The following is a 26,094-nucleotide window of genomic DNA, read 5'->3' as shown; positions in this document are numbered from 1 at the left end:
CATTAATGATTTGACCTATTTTAACAATTTACCAGTGGTGGGAAAAGTACCCAATTGTCATACTTGAGTAAAAGTAAAGATACATTTACCTTAATAATAAATGACTCAAGTAAAAGTGAAAGTCACCCAGTAAAATACTACTTGAGTAAAAGTAAACAAGTATTTGGTTTTAAATATACTTAAGTATCAAAAGTAAATGTCATTGCAAAAATTTACTTTAGTATCAAAAGTAAAAGTACAAGTATAAATCATTTCAAATTCCTTATATTAAGCAAACCAGTTGGCACAATTGTTCGTGTTTTTTTTATTTGCGCATTGTCAGCGGCACCCTCAGACATCATTCAGAAACAAAGCATTTGTGTTTAGTGAGATCAGAGGTAGTCGAGATGACCAGGGATGTTCTCTTGATAAGTGTGTGAATTGGACCATTTCTGTCCTGCTAAGCATTCAAAATGTAACGAGTACTTTTGGGTGTCAGGGAAAATGTATGGAGTAAAAAGTTCAGAATTTTCTTTAGGAATGTAGTAAAGTAAAAGTTGTCAAAAAATATAAATAGTAAAGTAATGTACAGATACCCCAAATAACTACTTAAGTCGTACTTTAAAGTATGTTTACTTAAGTGCTTTACACCACTGCAATTCACAAACGTCTATCAGCATCTTATAAACTATTTATAAGCTGGTTATAAACCCTGTATAAACTCTCAACATAAAGGGTAGCTACTGTAGCCTATCTTATCCAAACTGACCACCATAAAGTAGAGACAGTTTGCTTGCTCTCAGCCTCTTTCAGATTGTTAACTTTCTGGCACTGGTTTCCTCTCAAAACCCTGCAGACAGTCGGCCCGACCAATCCCAGCGGAGTGACGTCATGGCATCTGCAGCTCATTGAGATGAAAGGGAATGTTGAGGGCTGTGTTCAACTTCAAACCCAAGCCTGGCATCAAACAGCGAGCCCTCAGATAAACCAAACAAACAGACCAGGGATCGCACAGAGGGAGGCGACGCTGGAAGCGGAATAACAACACAACCAGATCTCGACGCCTTGCACTTTGCAAACTCTTTGCATTTCCACTTGAATGATCCCTCTATCTTGCATGCAAGTGTATCGACTTGTGAGGTTATTGTCATATGATCATAATGACCTGTTTGTAGCGCAAGTGTCCGCCCTGTGGTTGCGCTTTGATGTAGGCCTAGTGGCCGATCACAGATCAGATTACATGGTTTAGATCGCAGCCATCCCCTGCCTTTGATCTCCACGCTGATTTTGTCCTCAATCCGGGGATTCGTCTGGTCTGGAGCAGCGCAGCGGAGCAGCAAGCACATCGCATGGCTGGAATGGTCTGGAGCCCTATGCAGAACGCATAGGAGTGGATATCTGTCTGAAACTACGCTCATTCAGCCAGGGAAAGGACAACTAAAGAACCGATCAGACTACAGAAGCACATACCAGGTAAAACGTAAAGAGGGCTGCAGTTGTTTTGTAGCCTATATGATTTTGAAACATTCAACAAACTGAAACTATTAACATACATATTTAGAATTTTGATAAGATAATTCTGTCATATCCCTGGCTGGTTTGAGGCATGATGACGCATCACTGTCCTCGCTGAATATATCAACTATCTCATCAAAAACATTGTTACAATGTTCCAATGTAGTTGTTGCGAGAACAAATATAAAAGTGGCTGAGAACAAATATAATTTACCTGCTCATGAGTATTGTGCAAATGTTCACTGGCCATACATTGGGCTTTTTGACACCAATCCGAGGTTCCACAATATTCCTTTATGTTTGTTTTTTGTTGTTGAACAGAATAGAAATGCACATCTTCATACTATATCTCTCTCTTTTACAGAGTCATTCCACAGTAACCCCTCACAATGTCCTGGATGTTTGGGCACACCTGGTTACTTCTACTGACGTTTCATGTAATATACTCATCTCTGGTGAGTCCTTTCTACATTTAATTTACCCAACTAGTGTGATACCAGTCTTTTGATAGGCCATTTATAGTCCGATCTGTAATGTCCACGTATAGTAGACTTTGTAATAGTCTCCATTCTAAGTTACTGTTGTCAGATCTGGCAGGACATCAATGTGTGGATGGACAGATATAGTAGTCTACATAGTTTGAGGGTAAAATAGTGGCACTATTGTAAGGAGTTTACGCCCGCTCTGGACTCAGTTCACATTATCTCTTACTGATGAAATGCGTGATGAAAGGCAGGAATCCCTAGCTGCTCAGTATCAAATGATTATTCCCTCTCAGGTTCCTGTAACGGCGGAGGAGGAGACCAGAGAATGCAGGGAACAGGAGTACAAGGATCAGCTTGGGAACTGTAAACCCTGCAAGCAGTGCGACGCCGGGCAGGAGCTATCAAAGGTTTGAAGCCTAGTAATGTACCCTATATAGACAGTAAAACTTAGACATCAATAAATTATGGCCTCCTTAAGAGTGCCCTTAAATGTACTGCACTTTACATACAGACTTTAAAAATATGTGGGAAATGTACAGTTGAAGTCGGAAGTTTACATACACCTTAGCCAAATACATGTAAACTCAGTTTTTCACAATTCCTGACATTTAATCCTAGTAAAAATTCCCTGTCTTAGGTCAGTTAGGATCACCACTTTATTTTAAGAATGTGAAATGTCAGAATAATAGTAGCGAGAATGACTTATTTCAGCTTTTATTTCTTTCATCACATTCCCAGTGGGTCAGAAGTTTACATACACTCAATTAGTATTTGGTAGCATTGCCTTTAAATTGTTTAACTTGGGTCAAACGTTTTGGGTAGCCTTCCACAAGCTTCCCACAATAAGTTGGGTGCATTTTGGCCCAATCCTCCTGACAGAGCTGGTGTAACTGAGTCAGGTTTGTAGGCCTCCTTGCTCGCACATGCTTTTTCAGTTCTGCCCACACATTTTCTATAGGATTGAGGTCTTTCTGAAATCCACTCCAATACCTTGACTTTGTTGTCGTTAAGCCATTTTGCCACAACTTTGGAAGTATGCTTGGGGTCATTGGCCATTTGGAAGACCCATTTGCGACCAAGCTTTAACTTCCTGACTGATGTCTTGAGATGTTGCTTCAATATATCCAGATAATTTTCCTTCCTCATGATGCCATCTATTTTGTGAAGTGCACCAGTCCCTCCTGCAGCAAAGCACCCCCACAGCATGATGCTGCCACCCCCATGCTTCACGGTTGGGATGGTGTTCTTCGGCTTGCAAGTGTCCCCCTTTCTCCTCCAAACATAACGATGGTCATTATGGCCAAACAGTTCTATTTTTGTTTCATCAGACCAGAGGACATTTCTTCAAAAAGTACGATCTTTGTCCCCATGTGCAGTTGCAAACCGTAGTCTGGCTTTTTTATGGCGGTTTTGGAGCAGTGGCTTCTTCCTTGCTGAGTGGCCTTTCAGGTTATGTCGATATAGGACTCGTTTTACTGTGGATATAGATGCTTTTGTACCTGTTTCCTCCAGCATCTTCACAAGGTCCTTTGCTGTTGTTCTGGGATTGATTTGCACTTTTTGCACCAAAGTATGTTCATCTCTAGGAGACAGAACGCGTCTCCTTCCTGAGCGGTATGCCGGCTGCGTGGTCCCATGGTGTTTATACTTGCGTACGATTGTTTGTACAGATGAACGTGGTACCTTCAGGCGTTTGGAAATTGCTTCCAAGGATGAACCAGACTTGTGGAGGTCTACCATTTCTGTTCTGAGGTCTTGGCTGATTTCTTTAGATTCTCCCATGATGTCAAGCAAAGAGGCACTGAGTCTGAAGGTAGGCCTTGAAATACATCCACAGGTACACCTCAAATTAACTCAAATGATGTCAATTAGCCGATCAGAAGCTTCTAAAGCTATGACATCATTTTCTGGAATTTTCCAAGCTGTTTAAAGGCACAGTGAACTTAGTGTATGTAAACTTCTGACCCACTGGAATTGTGATACAGTGAATTATAAGTGAAACTATCTGTCTGTAAACAATTGTTGGAAAAATTACTTGTGTCATGCACAAAGTAGATGTCCTAACCGACTTGCCAAAACTTTAGTTTGTTAACAAGAAATGTGTGGAATGGTTGAAAAACGAGTTTTAATGACTGCAACCTAAGTGTATGTAAACTTCCGACTTCAACTGTAGTTGTCCCAATGATTCCACCTCAGTTGAATCCGTTTATAGCATACTTCATCACAGTTGAAAGGAAAACATTTGTCACTGTTCACCTTGATCTATAAAAAGGAAAGAGACTAAAACCATGATAAAACTGGATACAAATAGATCACTTAAATCATGTTGTAACTTCCTAAACCTGAATAACCTCTGGATAAGATATACCCTTGGTAAAAAAAAAAAAAAAAAAGCTTTTTCATGCGTTCATGAATAGAATGGATCCCAGTGTTTAGAATAGTGAATCTTATCCAGGGGACTGAGAGGTTATTTATGACTTCCTCTGTTTCATGGAGAAAAGGGCCAAATGGCTTTTGTAGAACACTGACCGCTCTTTAATCAGTCACACCCATACTTCGACCCTCTGTTGCTGAATGGATTCCATTGTTTTTCCTCAAGTTCCCTGTCCAAGTTATTGTCTCCATTGTTTGAAGGAAACCATGCATACACTTGCTGTACAGTGAGAGGTGTATGCCTTTTATCACTATTCTTGCCAAAGACATGGTGTTCTGTGTGGGCTGTGTAGAAACGGGTTGGAAGGCCATGAGCAAAGTTAGTTTAGCAATGCTTTTCCTCCTACCACTTAAACATATGCTCAGCTAAGCACAGATTAAAAAAAAAAACGTCCATCTTATACTAAATTGCTGTCTCGTAACATCTGTTGCACACACACATTTCTACCAGGTTGCCTTGTACCAGACATGCAGTCAGTGGTGGTACGCTTCAGTGGGCCTCATGTTCAACAGCCAGTTCAACAGCCATGAATGCTTGACGCCCTGGGGTCCTGGTTAATAATTGGCTGCCTCATTCATTCTAAGTGGTAGCGGGAAGCCATCTCACAGTGGAGGGAGGCTCTAATAAGGCTGTGTGGCTGCCATAGAGATATATGGAATGTGATTATACCTTCTTCTGGATGTCTGCCTGTATTGTTGCAAAGCAACATCACAAACATAAATTTGCTCTTCGTTCAGGGAACCACCAAAGCATCAGGGAAGTCCTTTATTAAAATGATCTGATATTTGTCATTTTCATCAATAACTTTTTAGCTAGCAAGGGTTGCTTTGTCTTTTTTGCTTTGTCTTTTGGCCTCATATCAAACATACATACTGTTAAGAACTACATTCAGCCACCAGAAGTTTCAAATGACAGAGATAGCTAATATACGATTCACTCTGACCCGAGTGGTCTCGACAACAATCTTGATTAATGTTGATTAAGCTTCCTGGCATTGAGGGTCAGATTGTTGCAAGCTCTTCTGAGTATCACACAGGTTTCTGTCTATTAAATCCTCAGAAATTACAGAAGTCTTCGCCTTGTCTTTCATCCAGCATTTCTTCACATTTGAGCAAATCTATGATTCCAAACAGTATATACATACAGGAATGACTGCCCCACATATAGTGCATGCATGCTGGGAACTTTGCATTAAACCACTGGCAAAGAGGCAACATGTCTTCGATTTGTAGACACTAGACATTGAAAGAGGGTGGCAGTGTGTGGAGAACATTAGATGGCACACTGCGTTAACAAACTCATATTGTTTTCCGAGCTCATTCATTACTGGATCAGATGACAGATGACCCCCCCCCCCCCCCCCCCCGAGACTCTTGTGATTCCCTCCTAATCTCTGAACTATCTCCCTGTCTGAACATGCTTTAACCCCAGCCAGCTCTCTCTCTCTCCCCTCCACACAGCTCTACCTCTGTGCTCACCAAAAACTAGATCTGGTGATAGGAGTAAAATTAGACTTGTAAGCACTAGCTTTTGTGCTCACTTTGAGGCTAGGTCATCCTAAACCCATGGAAGTAATGACGCACTTGAAAGATAATTTGCCTATACCCAATTAGCTCCATTGAAATGAGATAGTAGCATTATGTGATTCCTGGCTGCACCCAAAGATGGGATACCTTGACAGCATCTTTATTGTAAAAAAATAAATATGTATCCATCCAATTACCAAATATGTTTTCTCACATTAGACACCTGAACAGGTCAGGGTGTTAGACCTTGTTTTGATCCTTTGTTACTCAGGACAAAGGACTGAATGAGATCATTCCTGGATGTTACAGCTCTGCCTGGTTGGAGAGGTGACAAGTTGGCTGAGTGCTCCTTTTGTTCTGGGCCCTGGCCTGTGTAAGTGGCAGCCCCTCTACTGCCATGCAGTGCCACATGGACAAAGTGTGCCAGCGCTCAGCTTTGTGGGGATGAATCCTCCTAGGGCCCCTTCATCTGGAAGTCGGACCACGCTCCTCCGTCCAAAACCACTCTAAACAGCTCTGCTCTGACTGCTTTGCAGCAGCTAGCCTTCCGTGGCGTGCACTAGGAGAAACCCAGGCTCCAGGGTTCACCATCCTCCATGAATCAAAATTCTAACTTTATTTCCTTCTCTCCGTTGTCATCATCCCCCTCTCCCTCTCTCTCTCACCCTCGCTCTGTCTCTCATCTTTCCACTGTTCCCTGCACTGCTGGTGTGAAGGTCCTTATATAGAGAGCACACAACAACAGCTGCAGCCCTGCCCTAGCTCTCCTCCGGCCAGAGCCAAGGTCCAATGTCGTCTCATATGTGTTTGGCTGAAATGGCCAAATTCCTATCTTCTGCCCGACTCTGTGGGGCCATCACGGGATCCCATCTTTGCCACGCTTTTTTTTCTTTCTTCGCCAGTCTGCCCAACCCCCCGGGCTCCTGTGCCCACATTCCGGTGCGACTGCATGCCCAGGCGGTGAAACGTGACAAGGTCAAGGAGAGAAGTGCCCTGTTTGAATCTGACCTTCACGTTAATGATATATGAGCCTCCCCCCACCCATCAGTCAGGCTGGGAATGCAGTGTGGCAACAGTGGACGGGGGCAGCTGCTGCAGACAATACAATGACTGATGTTATTCCAGCAGGGTCCTTTAACTTGGCGTGGGATGCGATGATCAGTAGGAATGTAAATGTTCCTATGACCATATGAAATCAAGGTTGCCAGCCTCTGTGTGCCAAATAAATACTATATAGTGCCGAATAGGAATCGCAATAACACTAGACATCATTTGATCCAAGATGACGTAGCAGTGCGGTCATGTTTTTTTCTGTGTCCTTGCACGTTTTTTAGTTTTTTGTCTATTTTGTCTATATTTCTCAATTTTACTTTTCATTCTTTAACTAAATATACTTTCCTGCAACCCGCCTCACCCAACGTGGAAAGGATTCTATTATTTCTTAATAACTTTTATCAAGAACATTAAGCTGAAACTAGCCTAGCTGCAACCGAATGGCTACTTGCTATTAGCCACCGTTAGCGTCTTCACCATTGTCTGTGGCCTGCACTACCCACCAGCCAGCTCTAGCTCTAGCCTGGACAATTTGTCGGCCAGTCTGCACAGCGTACTATCGACCCAGAGCATATCGGATTTTCTGCCGGAATCACTGGACCCTAGCGCCGGATCATCGCAACCAGCTAGCTGCAACCAAATGGCTGTTGTCGTTGGCTAATTACCATTGCCCCTTAGCAAGCACACATTAGCCTTGAGCTAGCCTCGAGCCAGGCCCATCTCCCGGCTATCTACCTCTCTGTCAACTGGACGGGACCTCCTAGTGTTGACACAGAGCCCCGCCGATCCAACACGACTGGTTTGCCGACAAAATCGTCTGATGTGGTTTCAACAGGCTTCCCGTTATGAAGTCGACCACGAAGATCCATCTGCTAGCCCCGGCCCGCTAGCACACGCAAGCCGGGCCTCTTGCTCGCCAGTGCTGTAGCAGCCCCCGAACTACCTCCGAACTCTCCTATTGCTGTTCACCGGACCTTATGATAACTCAGCTATACAGCTGATGTCTGCTGGACTGTTCCTTTATACGGTACCGCATCCTGTTTATGTTTAGCCTCAGCCCAAACTTTGTCACCATTACCAGCTTTTGTCTTAGCTCTCTCGAATAACACCTGTGATTGCTTTATGCCTCTCTCCCATGTCAATATGCCTTGTTATTGCTGTTTTGGTTATTTCTTATTGTACTATTTCACTGTAGAGCCCCTAGCCCAGCTCAACATGCCTTAGACAGCTCCTTTGTCCCACCCCCCATACACGCAGAGACCGACTCAATCGGTGCCTCCAGTGATGCTATCTCTTTCATCGTTACCCAACGCTTAGGTTTACCTCCACTGTACTCATATCCTTCCATATCCTTGTCTCCTCCCTAAGTTTGAGTTATTCACTGCGTTAGCACACTCCGCCAACCCTGATGTTCTAGCAGTGTCTGAATCCTGGCTTAGGAAGGCCACCCCCCCCCCCTTACCTCCATAATTTACTACATTCGCACACACTGTATATATATTTTCTGTTGTATTTTTGACTTTATGTATTGTTTACCCCATATGTAACTCTGTGTTGTTTTTATCGCACTGCTTTGCTTTATCTTGGCCAGGTCGCAGTTGTAAATGAGAACTTGTTCTCAACTGGCTTACCTGGTTAAAAAAAGGTGAAATAAAATAAAAAATAAATAGACCTACTACATACAGTGGTTTGCGAAAGTATTCACCCCCCCTTGGCATTTTTCCTATTTTGTTGCCTTACAACCTGGAATTAAAATGGATTTTTGGGGGGTTTGTATCATTTTATTTACACAACATGCCTACCACTTTGAAGATGCAACATTTTATTTTTGTGTGAAACAAACAAGAAATAAGACAAAAAACCCCCCCCAAAGTCAATACTTTGTAGAGCCACCTTTTGCAGCAATTACAGCTGCAAGTCTCTTGGGGTATGTCTCTATAAGCTTGGCACATCTAGCCACTGGGATTTTTGCCCATTCTTCAAGGCAAAACTGCTCCAGCTCCTTCAAGTTGGATGGGTTCCGCTGGTGTACAGCAATCTTTAAGTCATACCACAGATTCTCAATTGAATTCCAAAACCACTCGAGTGTTGCTTTAGCAGTATGCTTAGGGTCATTGTCCTGCTGGAAGGTGAACCTCCGTCCCAGTCTCAAATCTCTGGAAGACTGAAACAGGTTTCCCTGAAGAATTTCCCTGTTTTTAGCGCCATCCATCATTCCTTCAACTCTGACCAGTTTCCCAGTCCCTGCCGATGAAAAACATCCCCACAGCATGATGCTGCCACCACCATGCTTCACTGTGGGGATGGTGTTCTCGGGGTGATGAGAGGTGTTTGGTTTGCGCCAGACATAGCGTTTTCCTTGATGGCCAAAAATCTACATTTTAGTCTCATCTGACCGGAGTACCTTCTTCCATATGTTTGGGGAGTCTACCACATGCCTTTTGGCGAACACCAAACGTGTTTGCTTATTTTTTTCTTTAAGCAATGTCTTTTTTCTGGCCACTCTTCAGTAAAGCCCAGCTCTGTGGAGTGTACGGCTTAAAGTGGTCCTATGGACAGATACTCCAATCTCTGCTGTGGAGTTTTGCAGCTCCTTCAGGGTTATCTTTGGTCTCTTTGTTGCCTCTCTGATTAATGCCCTCCTTGCCTGGTCCGTGAGTTTTGGTGGGCGGCCCTCTCTTGGCAGGTTTGTTGTGGTGCCATATTCTTTCAATTTTTAATAATGAATTTAATGGTGCTCCGTGGGATGTTCAAAGTTTCAGATATTTTTTTATAACTCAACCCTGATCTGTACTTCTCCACAACTTTGTCCCTGACCTGTTTGGAGAGCTCCTTGGTCTTCATGGTGCCGCTTGCTTGGTGGTGCCCCTTGCTTAGTGGTGTTGCAGACTCTGGGGCCTTTCAGAACAGGTGTATATATACTGAGATCATGTGACAGATCATGTGACACTTAGATTGCACACAGGTGGACTTTATTTAACTAATTATGTGACTTCTGAAGGTAATTGGTTGCACCAGATCTTATTTAGGGGCTTCATAGCAAAGGGGGAGAATACATATGCACGCACCACTTTTCCGTTATTTATTTTTTAGATTTTTTAGAAACAAGTAATTCTTTTAATTTCACTTCACCAATTTGGACTATTTTGTGTATGTCCATTACATGAAATCCCAATAAAAATCCAGTTAAATTACAGGTTGTAATGCAACAAAATAGGGAAAACGCCAAGGGGGATGAATAAATTTGCAAGGCACTGTACACCCCATTATATATTTTTTGTTAAAACAGAATAGGCTATATTCTCTTGTCCCCATTTTATGAGGTGTACCCATTAATCCAATAGTAAACAGATACACTCAGGTTAAATAGATAATATATACAGGGTGATAATACTGTATATCCAATATGGATCCAGTAATATTTTCCATCTTAGATTCGCTATAGGGGTTAAAGCCTGACAACTGAGCTGATTCCATATTAGATCACTCATTCAGTAATGGGATGTGTAAAGTGCAGTGCCCATTGTAGAGACCAGGAGAGGAATTCAACTTCTTACGCTTGTGCACCTCTCCATAATCGCTGCCCCCTAGCTAACTGAAGCGTTGCCTACATATACTGGCCTCTCAATCACCAGGACACTGACTGAGTTGTTCCAGAAAGAACCAGTCGCACATAAACCCAGCAATAAACTTGCAATAAAACCTGGCCATTCTGGGGCCTGCAGCGGAAGGCCACGCATTGATTCTGAGAGAGTCAGGGAGATTATTACCAGTGTAAGATGGACTCTCAAAAGAGTCAGACCATTGTTACCTTATGATCTTGAAAGCTAAGATTATTCTTTAATTCTAGACACCCTGGTATCCCACATTCAGAGCCTTTCTCCAGCTGCCCCCAACCCCACCTCTCACCCGGGGGATTTCTCCTGTTAATCCCTCCAGGAATGTGGCTTTGGTTACGGAGAGGATGCCCGGTGTGTGCCCTGCAGAAGCAGCCGCTTCAAAGAGGATAGGAGCCTGCAGAAGTGTAAGCCCTGCCTGGACTGTGGCCTGAACAACCGCTTCCAGAAGGGCAACTGTTCCACCACCAGAAATGCTGTGTGCGGAGACTGTCTGCCCGGGTGAGGGAAGAGCTTAATCACTTCCAACAACTACTCTACTTCTACTACCAGTGTACTACTACTCTGTTACTACAGATAATGGTCAAAGTATTGGTTCATTACTGCACACAATCAATTAAGCAGATTTATGAGAACTTTCATAACAACCAATGCTATGTTGTGTTTAACAGGTTTTACAGGAAAACTAAGCTGAGCGGATTCCAAGATATGGAGTGCATACCATGTGGGGACCCTCCACCTCCATATGAACCACACTGTGAGCACTCACTTTCTCTTCCTTTACTACAAGTTGTGTAACATCAGAAGAGCCTCTGAGGAAAAGTTCTCAATAACTTGAACCATTCACATCAGGCCAAGGAATGTAAACTGTGAAATTATAGACAAAATAAGTAATATCCGTAGCTTGAATGAGAAGTTGAGAAAATCATGAATTGCTAAAACTGTTGAACTCCAGGCTAAAAGTACAGCCAAGACCCCAAAAATGTGTCAGGCCATAATGCCATAACAAAGCACATACCTTAATCTAAAACATGCCAGCACAAGGCACTTAGAGTAATCAGAACCACAACCCCAATGGGTGGAGAAAATCATTGTTCATTCAGTAAATTCTCATTGAGCCAGCCAACTATGTTTTATGCCCAAGTAAATGCTTAGTTTTACAAGCAGGCCCATAAATGTTGAAATGGATACTGCTAGCATAATAGTCGGTCTTGCCAGAGCTGGATTGTTTTTGCTGGGACCATACGACCCACTATCATCGCTCCATCCTCAGGGACTGCGGAAAACCTCCATCCACATATTTCAAGACAAAAAGGAGCTGCAATGTTTTGAAATACTAGTGTTGAAATTATTGCATCACATCATGCTTCTTTAGTTAGCTCTTGAATTAAATAAGAAAGCGCAGTGTCACATGATGTACAGTATATCTTCAGAGGAAATTCTTCAACTTTGTAGTGCAATTTGCTAGCACTTTCTGTGTATCCACGGAGGTCTATTAAGCATTTCTTAAAGGGGTTTTTGTTCACAAAGCAGCAGATTTAATTCCAGTAGGCCACTACTACATCTCATTAGCCACCTTTTTCCGGCCATTACCAGTGGTTAAGTATAACCTTATGATTTTCGGCACTCACACAGAGAGAGTGGGCTAGCTAACTTATACATTTGGTAAATTAGTGTGACTTCCTGATGCTTGTGGAGGCCGCAGCTGTTCCTTGAGAAGGTTTGGCAGCGTGTGTGCATGAGCCGTCCAGCCAGGTCTAGCACCCCTCTGTTAGATAAATGAAGACGTCTCCAGGATATCAGACAACTTGAACTCACAAACTCAGTTTACATTTGCTCTTTCTGGAGATGGAAAATAATCTGCGTCAATTTAGTAAAGCTGTGTCACACCCTCAAAATGAGCTAGTTTTACTACTACCATTTTTGGATAGGACAATAAATATTTATTTTAAAACAATAACTGTAAAGCATGCAGTGTTAGTTAGAGAGAGTCTACATATTACTAAACCATATGAAATCACCCTGAACATGGGCCTTGGGACATCTAAGCTATGCACGTCTGTCTGTCTGTTTAGCTGGCTGTCTGGCTTGCCATTTTGATTGCAGAGGCCCATGAATCAAAATTGCCATTGTGTCCCAGAGAGAGCAAAGCTGGTAGTTACTATAGGGAGTCTCAGTGGAATGCGTCCAAATGTTTGAAAGTCTTGATCTCTCTTCCTCCAGTGTTATCTTGTGGAGGGTGGTGAAAACTTAAAGGGCAGATCATGCTAAAAGGCCACACTGGCCCGGGGTGAAGCTGCAGCTGTGCAGGGAGGCCGCTTTCGGAGGAGGCCGTAAATCTTAACGCACTTCAGTCTCCTGGCCAGTTTCTGGGGCAGAGTAAAAATGAGATTGTGTTTTATGGATTCCTTCAGTCGCTTTAATGTATTTCATCTGCTGGAGTTTTTTTCTGTGTCACGGTAGAGTACGGGTGGGGGCGATATGAACTAAAAGTAATATCACGATATTTTCCACTGTCCGGACGATAACGATATAATATCACGATATACTGAAAAAAAGAAAAAAAAGTTTTTTTTTGAAATTTTATGAGCCCTTCAACGTTAATAAATGACAAAATCTTGCTTTTACCTTATAGAAACATTGCCATTTTTTAAAACTTCTGTGGTAAACCTGTGCAAATATGAAACATTGTGATGAGGTGATTTCGAAGGAGTCAGGCGCAGGAGGGTAAATCACAGAATAACAGGATTTATTCTGAAACACAGAGTTACGCAGTAATGTGTCAAAACACTCGCACTGGAAAATACCAGGCACACAGGGAAATATCCCGGCGACACAAAATACACGGAGCTCCACCAAGCTTCTCTATCCTCCACAATAAACAATCACACAAAAAGACAAGGGGGCAGAGGGAACACTTATACAGGTACTGATGAGGGGATATGAACCAGGTGTGTGTAATAGACAAGACAAAACAAATGGAATGATGAGATGAGGAGCGGCAGTGGCTAGAAGGCCGGTGACAACGAACGCCAAAGCATGCCTGAACAAGGAGAGGTGGCAGCTTCGGAGGAAGTCGTGACATTACCCCCCCCCCCCCCCCCCCCCTTGACGTGCAGCTCCAGCAGCGCGCCGACACCGGCCTCGGGGGCGGCCAGGAGGACGCGGAGCAGGGCGAGCCGGATGGCGATAGTGGAAATCCCGCAATAGGGAGGGATCGAGGATATCCCTCACCGGAACCCAGCACCGCTCCTCCGGACCGTACCCCTCCCACTCCACGAGGTACTGAAGGCCCCCCACATGACGCCTCTAATCCAGGATGGAACAGACGGAGTACGCCGGGGCCCCCTCGATGTCCAGAGGGGACGAGGGAACCTCCCGCACCTCAGACTCCTTTAGCGGACCAGCCACCACCGGCCTGAGGAGAGACACATGGAACGAGGGGTTAATACAGTAATCTGGAGGGAGTAATAACCTATATGTAACCTCGTTTATCCTCCTCAGGACTTTGAACGGCCCCACAAACCGCAGGCTCAGCTTCCAGCAGGGCAGGCGGAGGGGCAGATTCTGGGTCGAGAGCCAGACCCGATCACCCGGTACCAATACCGGGGCCTCACTGCGGTGGCGGTCAGCGTTGGCCTTCTGGCGACGCACGGCACGCTGGAGGGGCACGTGAGCAGCATTCCACGTCTCCTCCGCGCGCCGAAACCAGTCATCCACCGCAGGAGCTTCGGTCTGGCTCTGATGCCACGGTGCCAGAACCGGCTGATAACCTAAAACACATCGAAAGGGCAATAGGTTAGTGGAGGAGAGAGTTCTGGGCATATTCTGCCCATGGCAAGAACACCGACCACTCCCCCGGCCGGTCCTGGCAGTAGGACCGCAGGAACCTACCCACATCCTGATTCACCCGTTCCAACTGCCCATTACTCTCGGGGTGAAGCCCAGAGGTCAGGCTGACGAGACCCCCAGACATTCCATGAACGCCTTCCAGACCCTGGATGTAAACTGGGGACCCTGGTCAGACACTATGTCCTCTGGTACTCCGTAGTGCTGGAAGATGTGAGTTAACAGGGCCTCCGCAGTCTGCAGGGCCGTGGGGAGACCGGGCAGAGGAAGGAGGCGGCAGGCTTTTGAAAAGCGGTCCACAACGACCAGGATGGTGGTGTTACTCTGAGAGAGGGGAAGATCAGTGAGAAAGTCATACACAGGTGGGACCATGTCCGTTGTGGAACTGGTAAGGGCTGTAACTTACCCGCTGGGAGGTGCCTAGGTGCCTTACTCTGGGCGCACACCGAGCAGGAGGAGACATACACGTCCTTAGCCAAAGTAGGCCACCAGTACTTTCCGGTCAGGCAGCGCACTGTACGACCGATACCTGGGTGACCAGAGGAGGGGGACGTGTGTGCCCAATAGATCAGACGGTCACGGCCAAGAGAAGGCACGTACTGCAGCCCAGCTGGACACTGACGTGGAGATGGCTCTGTGCGTAACGCCCGCTCTATGTCCGCGTCCATCACACACACTACCAGCGCCACAATGCAGGAGGCCGGGAGTATGGGGGTGTTGTCTATGGGCCTCTCCTCTGTGTTGTACAGCCGTGACAGTGTGTCTGCCTTCACGTTCTTCGTACCCGGGATGTAAGATAGTGTAAAGTCAAACCGGGTGAAGAATAGGGCCCACCTGGCCTGGCGAGGGTTCAGCCTCCTCGCTGCCCGGATGTACTCCAGGTTACGGTGGTCCGTCCAGACGAGGAAAGGGTGTTCCACCCCCTCGAGCAAATGCCTCCACACGGTCAGGGCTCGGACAACAGCCAACAGGTCCCGATCACCAACGTCGTAGTTCTGCTCCGCCGTGCTGAGCTTCTTGGAGAAGAAGGCACAGGGGCGGAGCTTGGCTGGCGTGCCCAAGCGTTGAGATAGGACAGCGCCTATCCCTACCTCGGACACATCCACCTCCACTACAAAAGGTAGTGATGGATCAGGATGGGCCAGTACCGGGGCTGAGGTGAACAGAACCCTCAGGTTGCTGAAGGCCCTGTCAGCCTCAGCAGACCAGCGGACCGGGACGGCCCACCCTTCAACAGAGATGTGATGGGAGCTGCGACCTTGCCAAAGCCCCGGATAAACCTCCGATAGTAGTTGGCAAAGCCAATAAAGCGCTGCACCTCCTTTACCGTAGTTGGAGTCGGCCAATTACACACGGCTGAAATGCGATCTCCTTCCATCTCCACACCTGAGGTGGTAATGCGGTATCCGAGGAAGGAGACGGACTGTTGGAAAAACAGACACTTTTCTGTTCCAACAGTCGGGCCAGCACTTTGCGGAATACACCAGAATGTCATCGATGTAGACCACTACACCGCGACCAAGCATGTCCCGAAACACCTCATTCATAAAGGACTTGAAGACGGATGGAGCATTCATTAAACCGTACGACATCATACGGCATCACCAGGTATTTGTAATGCCCCGTGATTGTGCTGAATGCTGTCGGACACGCAACAGGTTGTACGCACTCCGATCTAATTTTGTGAAGAAGCACGCCCCATGCATTGACTCGATCACAGATGGAATGAGGGGTAGAGGATAACTATAACGTATTGTCCCCTTGTTCAGTGCTCGGTAATCAATGCAAGGGCGCAGACCTCCGTCTTTCTTCTTCACAAAAAATAAACTTGAGGAGGCGGGTGAAGTGGAGCGACGTATGAACCCCTAGCGCAGGGACTCGGAGACATATGTCTCCATCGCTTCCGTTTCAGCCTGCGACAGGGGATACACATGACTCCTGGGAGGCACAGCGTCTACCCGGAGGTTTATCGCGCAATCCCCCGCCCGATGAGGTGGTAATTCGGTCGCCTGTGTTTTGGAAAACGTGTGCGCCAAATCGAGGTATTAAGGGAGAATGCGCACGGTGGAGGTAGTGTCTGGACTTTCCACCGTGGTTGCACCAACTGAAACACCTAGACACCCACCCTGACACTCTTGCAACCACCCTGTGAGAACCCTCTGCGGCCATGAAAAGGTGGGGTTGTGTAGTGCTAACCAGAAGACCTAACACAACAGGGAAATCAGGAGACTCAATAATAAAAAAGGTGACTTGCTCTCTATGGGTCTCGTGCGTAACAATAGTGACTGGTGCTGTAACTTCCCTAACGAACCCGGATCCTAATGGTCGACTGTCAAGTGCTCTGATGGGGAGTGGAATGGAATATTATAGATTTGCATAGCAGTATATATTCGGCTTAACGTAAAAGAAGGATCAGGCAGTGTAGTCAGCTATAACTTTAAACAGAGGAGATAAGGAACACAATAGTTATTCAGCATTTTAAGTTGTTTTTAAGGTACGTTATTTTTCTACCTAGCTCTATGTGTTTTGGATGTTGAAACTTACCAATAGCAATGTGTAGCCTGTGTCCGAAACATCCTAGTCTTGTCCATTTGTTCAGCTCCAATGCTTTGACCATGTTCGATCCGCTGTCGGTTGTCATACATACTTGAAGCGACTCTTTCAAGCCCCAGGATGAAAGTGCCTCCCTCAGCCCAGCTGCAATTATTTCTCTGGTGTGGTCGTCTGGGAAATAAGATGTCTGAAGGCATTTGCTTTGCAGCTTCCAGTTGTCGTCAATGTAATGAATCGTGAGGCTAATGTATGGTTCTGTGGTCCGGCTTGACCATAAGTCGGCAGTGGTAAAGAAGAATGCAGCATTACAGATTCCGTTGGCAACTCTGTCCCGACATTCTGTGTAGAGTTCTGGCAGACATGTTTTGCTGAAGTATTTACGGCTCGGGATCTCGTATCTTGGGTCTAGAGTTCGAATCAACTTTTTTAAACAGTCTTTCTCAACAGTTTGAATTGGTTCCATGTCTTTCGCTTTGTGATACATAATTGCACTCGTTATCTCATTCCACTTCTTGCTCTTCTTGTCATAGGAAGTACCACTAACGAATGATGCCTTGAGTGATAGCTGAGTGCGGGTCTGGCTTGAAGAGGTCTTGGGACTTGCTCCGCTGCTCCGGGGGTTTGTTGCACACATTCTGGTAGATTCTTCATATTCGCACACATGCAGGGTTTTCAGGTGGTGAAAAAGATTGCTGGTGTTTCCACCTTTGGCTAGCACAATGCGTAGACACAACTTACACAGTACTGTTTGTTGATCGAGGTCGGATATCTTAAAGCCAAACCAATTCCAAACGACAGAGGAGGCCCCCTTTTTTCGAACCAATTCTTCGTCGTCCTGCAAATCAACCTCAATAGCGTTATTTTCCTTGTCTTCAGTCATCCTCAATGCTTCCTTACACTTTTGCGCTTGATTTTCGGACACTTTTGCTAACGAAAGGAGTTTACTTCACTAAATGTTCGCTTACTCTGCAGTTGCGCATGCTTGTTTGTTGACTTTGATTGGCAGGCAGATTGCGTGTAACGTTCATGCTTCTAGTTTTTTTCTTTGCTAAAAAAGGCTATGTTTTTAGTAAAAGAAACAATTTGAACTAGCCCATTAGGCTGTATCACTCAACAGACATTTTGAACGAAACAAAAACGCCTTATTTCATATATTAATTTATCATGATATGCACGATATGGCAAAATCCATATCATGGCACAACGTCATACCGGTATTCACATTCATACCGGTATACCGCCCACCCCTACGGTAGAGCTGTAAAAGTTGGCTGGAGAGAGACCGGCCGTAGCCCCCCCCCAATCCCCCCACTCCCCAGCTCCAGAACCGTTTCGCCATTTTTACTTATTCCAAACAGATTTACGCCAAGGTCACATGGGAATTTTGTCTGTTTTTTCTATTACCAAACCAACAATCATTGCTTTGGCTTTGAGTTGGTTTTTGTTCTACACCCTGACATTAATCTTATTTAAGTTGGAAGCTTAACAGTCAGATAAATATTTTTGGCCTCTTGTATCTCAAACCAGGATTTCACAGCATACACAAAAGGAAGTCAGTTCAATTTTGTTTGAAGCAATCCGATGCAAATTCCACAAGCGTTCAGGTCAGCCTGTTGAAAGAAAATGCAGACTCTTGTCACCTCTTCATGCAACTGTAACACTTTTCCTAGAGATAGGGCCTGTGGCCAGGGCTACTCAAGACCCTAAAACTCATGACCCGACTGATATCCATCCACATCTCTCAACTTGTTACATTCAGACAACTTTATCTCAACCTTTATTTTCTTCTACTTTCCTCATTTCAAAAGGTCCATGCCATGTTTCCTAACCACTGACTGTAAAAAAAAGTACAGCGTTAGCAGCATGCAGAAAATGATCTAGATTGAGTTGCAAACCAACGCAAGCCAAATGAGAGCGGTCAACCCTTAAAATCAACTCCACCAAAACAAAGTCACTCAAGAGCCAATCAAGACTTGACATAAGTGAAGTGTTTACGCTCAGAGCAGTAAAGCTCCTCACCACTGCCGTAATCAAGTATCCATGCAAATGCATAAACCCACAACCGCATGGCAATGCTAGTTTGTTTTTCTTGCAACACTTAAAGGGGTGTTGGCTGTATTTATGATAGGAAGATCTGTTTAGCCAAAAAGACAAACTCATGGTTGTGGAAGGCCAATACCTTTTTGTCAATGGGAAGTAATTCCAGTCAAAATCTCAGAAGTTTCACAGGTGATGAATGCGGATGGGGTCACCATTAGTTTTCAGAAGAGGCCATTCATACTTTCCACTGGGCAAAAACTGGTTGAATCAACGTTGCTTCCACATCATTTCAACCCCCCAAAAATCACATGATGACGTTGAATCAACGTGGAAAACTGGTAGGATTTGAAAAAAGTAATCAACGTAAGATACAAAAATTTCTTAACCTAAATCTAATGACAAGGTGATTTTTTGTTGTTGATTTCACGTTGAATTCACGTTAGTTGACTACTCAACCAAATGTACATCAAAACTAGACAATGAACTGACATCTGTGCCAGTGGGTTGGTGGTTCCATGTCTCTTTGTGGCCTGTCATACACAAGGCCAAGTTTGGCATTTCCAAAAGTCAACAGGGAGAGAGGAGAGCATATATCAAAATGAGCAGTTTATTGGCAGAGTGCGGTTTGTTGATAAGATCGGCAGGTGAGGTCTCCTCAATGGGCCAGCCTTAATCTGTGTTTGCTGCAGCTGTCTGGGAGTGATAAGGGCTGCCACTGGGCTGGGGGTGTGGGGAGACACAGCTGACTGCGGAGGGGAGTGGGGAGGGCTGGCTGGATCAGAGGCGGGACGGCCATGACATGAGGTTTCAACAACTGTACAGTGGAAGAAAAAGTCTGAGAGGGTTTCTGCACCATGGTGAGAAAATGATGTGCCTTGCTTGTGTAAGCATGGGTGTAGGTGTAAGCATGGGTGTAGGTGTAAGCATGGGTGTAGGTGTAAGCATGGGTGTAGGTGTTCAGTCAAATCTTTCAGCAAGTAATTTATGATTACTTTGATAGAGGACATTCCAAAATGTTGATAGGAAGCACATTCCAATGATTCTTTTGAAGCTGTTTGATTTAGTGGAGAATGTTACTGTATCCTCACAAAATAATCTCAACATATATTGCGCTATATAAACTGTCTAGTGTAATTTATGTATTTGCCTTGATCTGAGCAGTGCACTCCTGTTGACTCTCTTGTCAAAACTGTTAGAAAATGGCACTTGGTTTCTGTCATAACAGTTTTGAAGACCTATCTCCCCTGAAACGTCCTAATCTTCTTTTAATAAGCCGTTATCACCTGTTTGTTTACAATGTATATTTAAATGCTTATTTATTTAGCCCCCGGGTCATATTGAAATTTTAAGCTTCACCGGCAGTTTGGGATTGTTTTCTTCCTCAGATGGAATGTACAAATACCCTTATCCCCTATCCTCTATCCCGCTGGAATATAAAACCTTTGGCCAAGGCTAAAGTAATGTTTACATTGCGTAACAAAGGGCTCTTGAATTTGAAAAGGCCAAACCTACTTTGCTTTATGATTAATGTACTATAAAGCAAACAGCGATTGAAGGGGCCTATTGAAAAATATTTTTCAAACAAAAAAGATATTAAACAGATCTCACACAATCTCTATTTTCTCTATGGGGAGAGTAGCCAGTCACTTTGTCATAGCAGGCATAGTATTTCTTTAGGTATTTTGTTTGCGCTCTATGTAAACCTACACTCCAACTATGCACAGGTCATAACTCACTTTAAATTCTATAAGAATGTCATTGTTGTGATGAGGGAGAGTAATATTGACCAAAAATAATAATACAATCATACTTCTGTTGCTTGTTGAGATAATATCAGTGGCCTTATTGCACATGTTTAACTTGTGACTAGACATCCGTCATGTACCAAATTATTCCTCAACAAAGTTTGTTTGCTTGGTTAAGGAATAAAGCAGATAGTTATATCCGATAAAGAATCATCACAATCCTAATATAGCATAAGGAGATTGTATCTAATTTGTTGCGACATCTGGCACATTAAGCCCTGATATTCCATATTTGTGGGAAAGTGTTTAATGAGAAGCTGTCCTAAAGGCCAGGTCCCTTAATATGAGAGTGTGTGAACAGTTTGGGGGTGGGGATCCTAGACAGTGGCAGCAGTTGCAGTCATGGGATAAACACACATGCACGAATGCGCGCACATACACATACACACACACACACACACACACACACACACAAGGCTTGTTTCAAACGTCTGGCCAGACTGCACAGACTTAATGACGGGGCTGTCTGACTGGCATGAGAGGGCCTTGGGGTAGGGGTAAGAATGACTGTAATAACTCATCCTCTGGAGGGAGGGAGGGAGGAAGGGAGAAATAAATAATCTACTCCAGGCATTCTCCTTTGAGCCTGTCTCCTTGGAGGACTCAGTGGGTCAAAGACAGCTACTACATGCCAATAATAAACATAAACCTAGAATGGACACATAATTCAGGTGTAGAAAAATACTTGTTTTCAATATGGCCAGATTGTACTACCAAGGTCAGACAAAGACATGACACAGTCGACTCTAAAATATAGTTGTTCTCAAACTATACAGTTGAAAAAAATTATTTACAACTTCCACTGTAAATTCCCATGTTATTATGTCAGAAGAACTGCAGTGGTGACGTTTGATGCTCATATTTACTGTCTCTCTCTTCCCGTCTCTATCTCTGCCCCTGCAGGCAGCGGGCGGGTGAACCTGGTGCCCATCCCCCCGGTGGTGACAAGCCCTCGGGACATGGCCCTGGCAGCGGTCATCTGCAGCGCTCTGGCCACCGTGCTGCTGGCCCTGCTCATCCTCTGTGTCATCTACTTCAAGAGACAGCTGCTGGAGAAGAAACCCAGCGGTGAGTGACCAACTTGAACTTGAAAGAAGTCATTACAATGGTGTGGAAATCTCAGTGCAGCATTGGGACCAACAGGTGGCTTTGCTATTGAAATATAGCAGCTGCTATCTTGCACTTGTTTGGGGTCTCCATTATGAAAAAAGTGTATTTTTACCTCAGCATCTTTAAGGTCCCAGGACGGTCCATATAGTGGGGCTGAGTTGTCGTGCCTGGACCGACGGAGGCTCCATGACTTCCCTCAGCGCCCATGCTGCCAGTGTCACCACGGGCCAGGCCACACCTGTGGTAGGTCCTATTACTGGTGGGCTTCTACATTCACATCACTCTTTATGAGCCTTGGTTCTCAAGCCGGTCACTCTGTCAAGTTGTATGGAGTCTTTGACTTTATCACTATGGTACTGGCATTACTGTACACTGAGGCTTCTTGGCCAGGTCATCCATGCTTTCTAATGGTTGGCGGTCGGTCACACGGTTTTTCCTGTGTAATCTCCAGGCCCAGTGCACCTGATCCCCTCCCTGTGCTGTGATGAAAGCTGCAGCCTGGGCCGGAGCAGAGACACCAGCCCCTTCCAGTCCCAGATCAGCATCAACGAGGGGTGAGGACCATGACATCATAATTCATCAACACCAATCACTATCTATTCTAGTACATGGATGCTCAAATATGACAGTCAGAAGAACCAATAACAAGCACAGCAACTGATATTGTTTGACATCATGTCTCCTGGAATCCCAGAAAGACCTAGAAGTGTAGACAGACATACAGTAAACCATTGCTGTGGTGGATAATGTTTGCAAAACCGAACAACATTCCTTTACACACCTCTGGTTCAGAACAGGAAGAGAAACACAGACAAGGCCAACAACAGTCTTGTTATGGTGTTAACTTTGGGTCTGTTTGGGAGATTACTGTCAGAGAAGTGCCTCCCTGGGACTGTGGTTGGATCATTACTGCTGGGACTGGGAGAGATTTATGCTGCTGACACGGCCTCCATTTTCCCCTACAGATATAGCGTGAACCCCTGTGAGGAGAACATCCTGGCCTATCTGAAAGCCCATCCAGAGCCCTGCATCTCCAGAGAGGCCGGCGAGACATGGCCGCTCATGCAGAACCCTGACTATGCTGAGAACTTGGGACCACCCCGCTGCAACCCAGAACCCACAGAGAGGTGTGATGTGGAGGAAGAGGGTGAGGAGGAAGATGAGGAAGAGGAGGAGGGTTGCAGGTCAAGTGAGGACACACAGAAGCCAACTGAACAGGCTAGACAGAGCCAGGAGAAGACTGGTTCCCTGACAGAGGTCCTCCTTCCAAATCAGCAGCCATCTTCACTGGAAGGTCAGTGGTGTCTTGTTGTACTGTATGACCTTCAGTGCAGACACAGACAGAATGGTCCTCTGTGTACATACAGTTTGAAATTGAGCGATGCTTGGTGTATAACATACTTCAGATGCTCACTTAGGGTAAGCTTTCCCAGTAGTTATACATGAGCCAATGAGCAATTAACAAAAACAGTAACATACCATTCTTCGCTGTGTCAAGAAAAGAGGAAAGTATGCGAGTGCAAACACTATTAAGCTCAGGAAACTAAAGGCCTTAGCTAAACTATGCCATGAAAGGAATGTGCTGGAAAGAAAAATCACTGCTTCTTCTTCCCCTCAAAAACTATTCAGAATTCTTCTGCATAGCAGGTTCGTACCGGATTAATGTGAAATTGCACTGATAAGAAATGGTTGAGTCCATTAAAACAGATACACGCTATTTATGGAAAAAGCTTCAGTGTATCTGCCAAATGGAGCTTCAGAGCCAGAGCAGATTGTCTGAACTGATTGAATCCAGTGAGTGGGAATGAGCTCAGAGCAGAGCAGCATAAGCCCCAGCAAAACACAGTCAAGTAGAAAGCTACAACACAGAGGCGTCAGGACAGAGGAGACATTGTCCTAACAGCCTAGTTCAAACACACACAAACACAACTGTTGCACTCCCTTTGATCGGCAGGGACAGTGTTGTGTCCATGGAAACTGGAAGCAAAGAAAGGGCCAGGCCGCGATCCCAGCCGAGCTTTCTGATGTTGTGCGAAGGGATTTTGTTTTAACTGACTCGGTCCCTGCCTGGCCTATGTTAGGTAGATAGATTACCAATGACCGTGTGTGCTTTTCTCCACTCTTTCTTTTTCCAGGATGACATGGATTTATTTGGCTCATGTTCCACTCTTGAACCGCCCCGGACCGGAAAACAGTCCAGAAAGATCACGTTTCAGATTACACTAGCCCACACACCAATTTCGAAAAAGTGTGTGGCACACAATCTCTTTCAAGCGGCTTGTGACCCACGGCCTTCCGTCACGCATCTGAAGCGACTATGTAAATAAATGCAAACAAAAGCACTTCACTGCAAAATAAAGCACAAGAGCAGAGACTGAAAATAAATCTATGCACAACGCGAGGTTGCCGGGCCAGAGGCTGATATAATGAAGTTGAAATGATGACAAAATGACTGTTGACTGGTACAAAGTAAATAGAAGCCATCCACTTTGTTTCTGATGTCTGCTTAAGAATGTCTTACATCTACTTATGTAGGTGACTAGCAGCAACAGTATCACAGATGTGGCAGTGTGACTATTGATGTGTCTTGTCGTGAAGTCACTGTTACAAGATAATAACTGGCAACATCTCCTTAAAAGGCCTAAGAGAAGCACGTCAAAACATACGTCTGTGATTTCTGGTGCACATTGAAGACAATCTAGATAATACTGAACAAGTTAAGACAATAAGGAATGTTTGTGTGTGATATCAAATTTGTTGTAGATATTGTAAAATAGAAAATAGGTCAATATTTTTGTAACGTAGACATGACTGACTAGTGACAAATATGCCTGTTTTTTTCAGTTGTAGTATTGGTGGTTGTGCATATACACTTCCACAATTAACTTTAATTTGATATGATTGTCCATATTTGTAAATAAACCACTTCAACAAGACAAACTATGTGATTTTGATTGTTGTTCAAATATCTCTAGTGGCTAGCACTGAAATGTCCCATCTTAAATCCTACACCAATGGCAACAGACAACCTGCAATCATCAGTACATCACACATACTACATTCACTTCAATATACAGTGGGGTCTCTTTCTGAAACTCAAGATATCACTTGCCCCAAAATAATATGATTGGATTTGGTTCAAAACAAGATAGATACAAGTAATGAAAATAAAGCTTCCATTAGCGATTTCATATTTTGGACTTTAGGCCTACATGTGGTTACAGCTACCCAGCTCGCTCCCTTTGATAGCATGTACACACCTTGATTAACCATCTGAAGTAAGTCCCACCTCGCTGGGTGATGCCCCAGGTCTGATATCAGTGCTAGGCAAGTAAGGACATTATATGGTGAGCAGCTGCAGCCTCAGCCCCTGGTAATTACAGGCGGAATCTGTTGAAACAGATGCAACAGCCGGTAATACTTGATTTAGCTAGTCGTCACAGTCTGGGTCGTGCTCTGTGTGAATTAAACAGAAATCCCTCAAATCGCTGATTCACAACACCTAAGAGTCACTCTATCCTTCCTTCTCTGCCCATAACCTCCCCTCCCTCCATCCATCTCTCCATAACAGGAACACTTAGACAAAACAGAGGGAACAGATTTGCCTTTAAGTCAAAACACTGGCAAAATGACAGGAATAGCAGGTGTTGTGTTTGTCCCCTCTGATCTGAACAGGAAATAACAATGAACTGCTCATACTTTTTCAGAAAATGTAATTCAACGCTCACAGATATGAGTATTTTCTCTTCCGTAAATCTATGGGCAGATTATACAAATAAAAATAATAATGTCTACATACTTCAACTTATCTATTTATATGGACATTGGAGCAGATGCTTCAAACTTACATTCTCAAAGCGCTGAAGATTATATTGCACAATGATATATCAATATTCTGAATTACAGGATGTCGTTTTTGTGCTTTCCATAATTGATATGCATCAATGATAAAAAATATGTGAAAGACAGTATGGTATATTACATGTGGTATATGCACAGATCTGCAAAAAACTTTAATGAACCACATAGAACTTTTGGTTGACCCAAATCACTAAATACTACACTGAACAAAAATATAAACGCAACATGTAAAGTCTTGGTCTCATGTTTCATGAGCTGAAATAAAAG

At 44.5% G+C, this 26,094-nt stretch overlaps 1 protein-coding gene across 1 annotated transcript; it reads left to right on the top strand.

The window, feature by feature from the left end:
- The first annotated feature begins 889 nt into the window (after positions 1 to 889).
- LOC311105942 (tumor necrosis factor receptor superfamily member 19-like) lies at positions 890 to 24,903 on the top strand. The gene is made up of 10 exons (XM_084148178.1): positions 890 to 1,452; positions 1,859 to 1,949; positions 2,273 to 2,386; positions 10,932 to 11,110; positions 11,281 to 11,366; positions 21,760 to 21,924; positions 22,084 to 22,209; positions 22,418 to 22,520; positions 22,932 to 23,260; positions 24,102 to 24,903. The coding sequence occupies exons 2-10, from the start codon at positions 1,884 to 1,886 to the stop codon at positions 24,104 to 24,106; spliced, it is 1,173 nt and encodes a 390-aa protein (XP_084004304.1). The 5' UTR covers positions 890 to 1,452; positions 1,859 to 1,883; the 3' UTR covers positions 24,107 to 24,903.
- The last annotated feature ends 1,191 nt before the right edge of the window (positions 24,904 to 26,094 follow it).

This window comes from Coregonus lavaretus (assembly GCF_964263955.1).
Source record: "Coregonus lavaretus genome assembly, chromosome: 30".
Lineage (NCBI taxonomy): Eukaryota > Metazoa > Chordata > Actinopteri > Salmoniformes > Salmonidae > Coregonus > Coregonus lavaretus.
This window is presented reverse-complemented; position numbering and strand designations above follow the sequence as displayed.

Coding starts and splice junctions, on each gene's coding strand:
- LOC311105942 (XM_084148178.1), top strand. CDS start 1,884: ATGTCCTGGATGTTTGGGCACACCTGGTTACTTCTACTGACGTTTCAT. Junction 11,111..11,280: donor TGCGGAGACTGTCTGCCCGG/GTGAGGGAAGAG, acceptor TGTGTTTAACAG/GTTTTACAGGAAAACTAAGC. Junction 11,367..21,759: donor ACCTCCATATGAACCACACT/GTGAGCACTCAC, acceptor CTGCCCCTGCAG/GCAGCGGGCGGGTGAACCTG.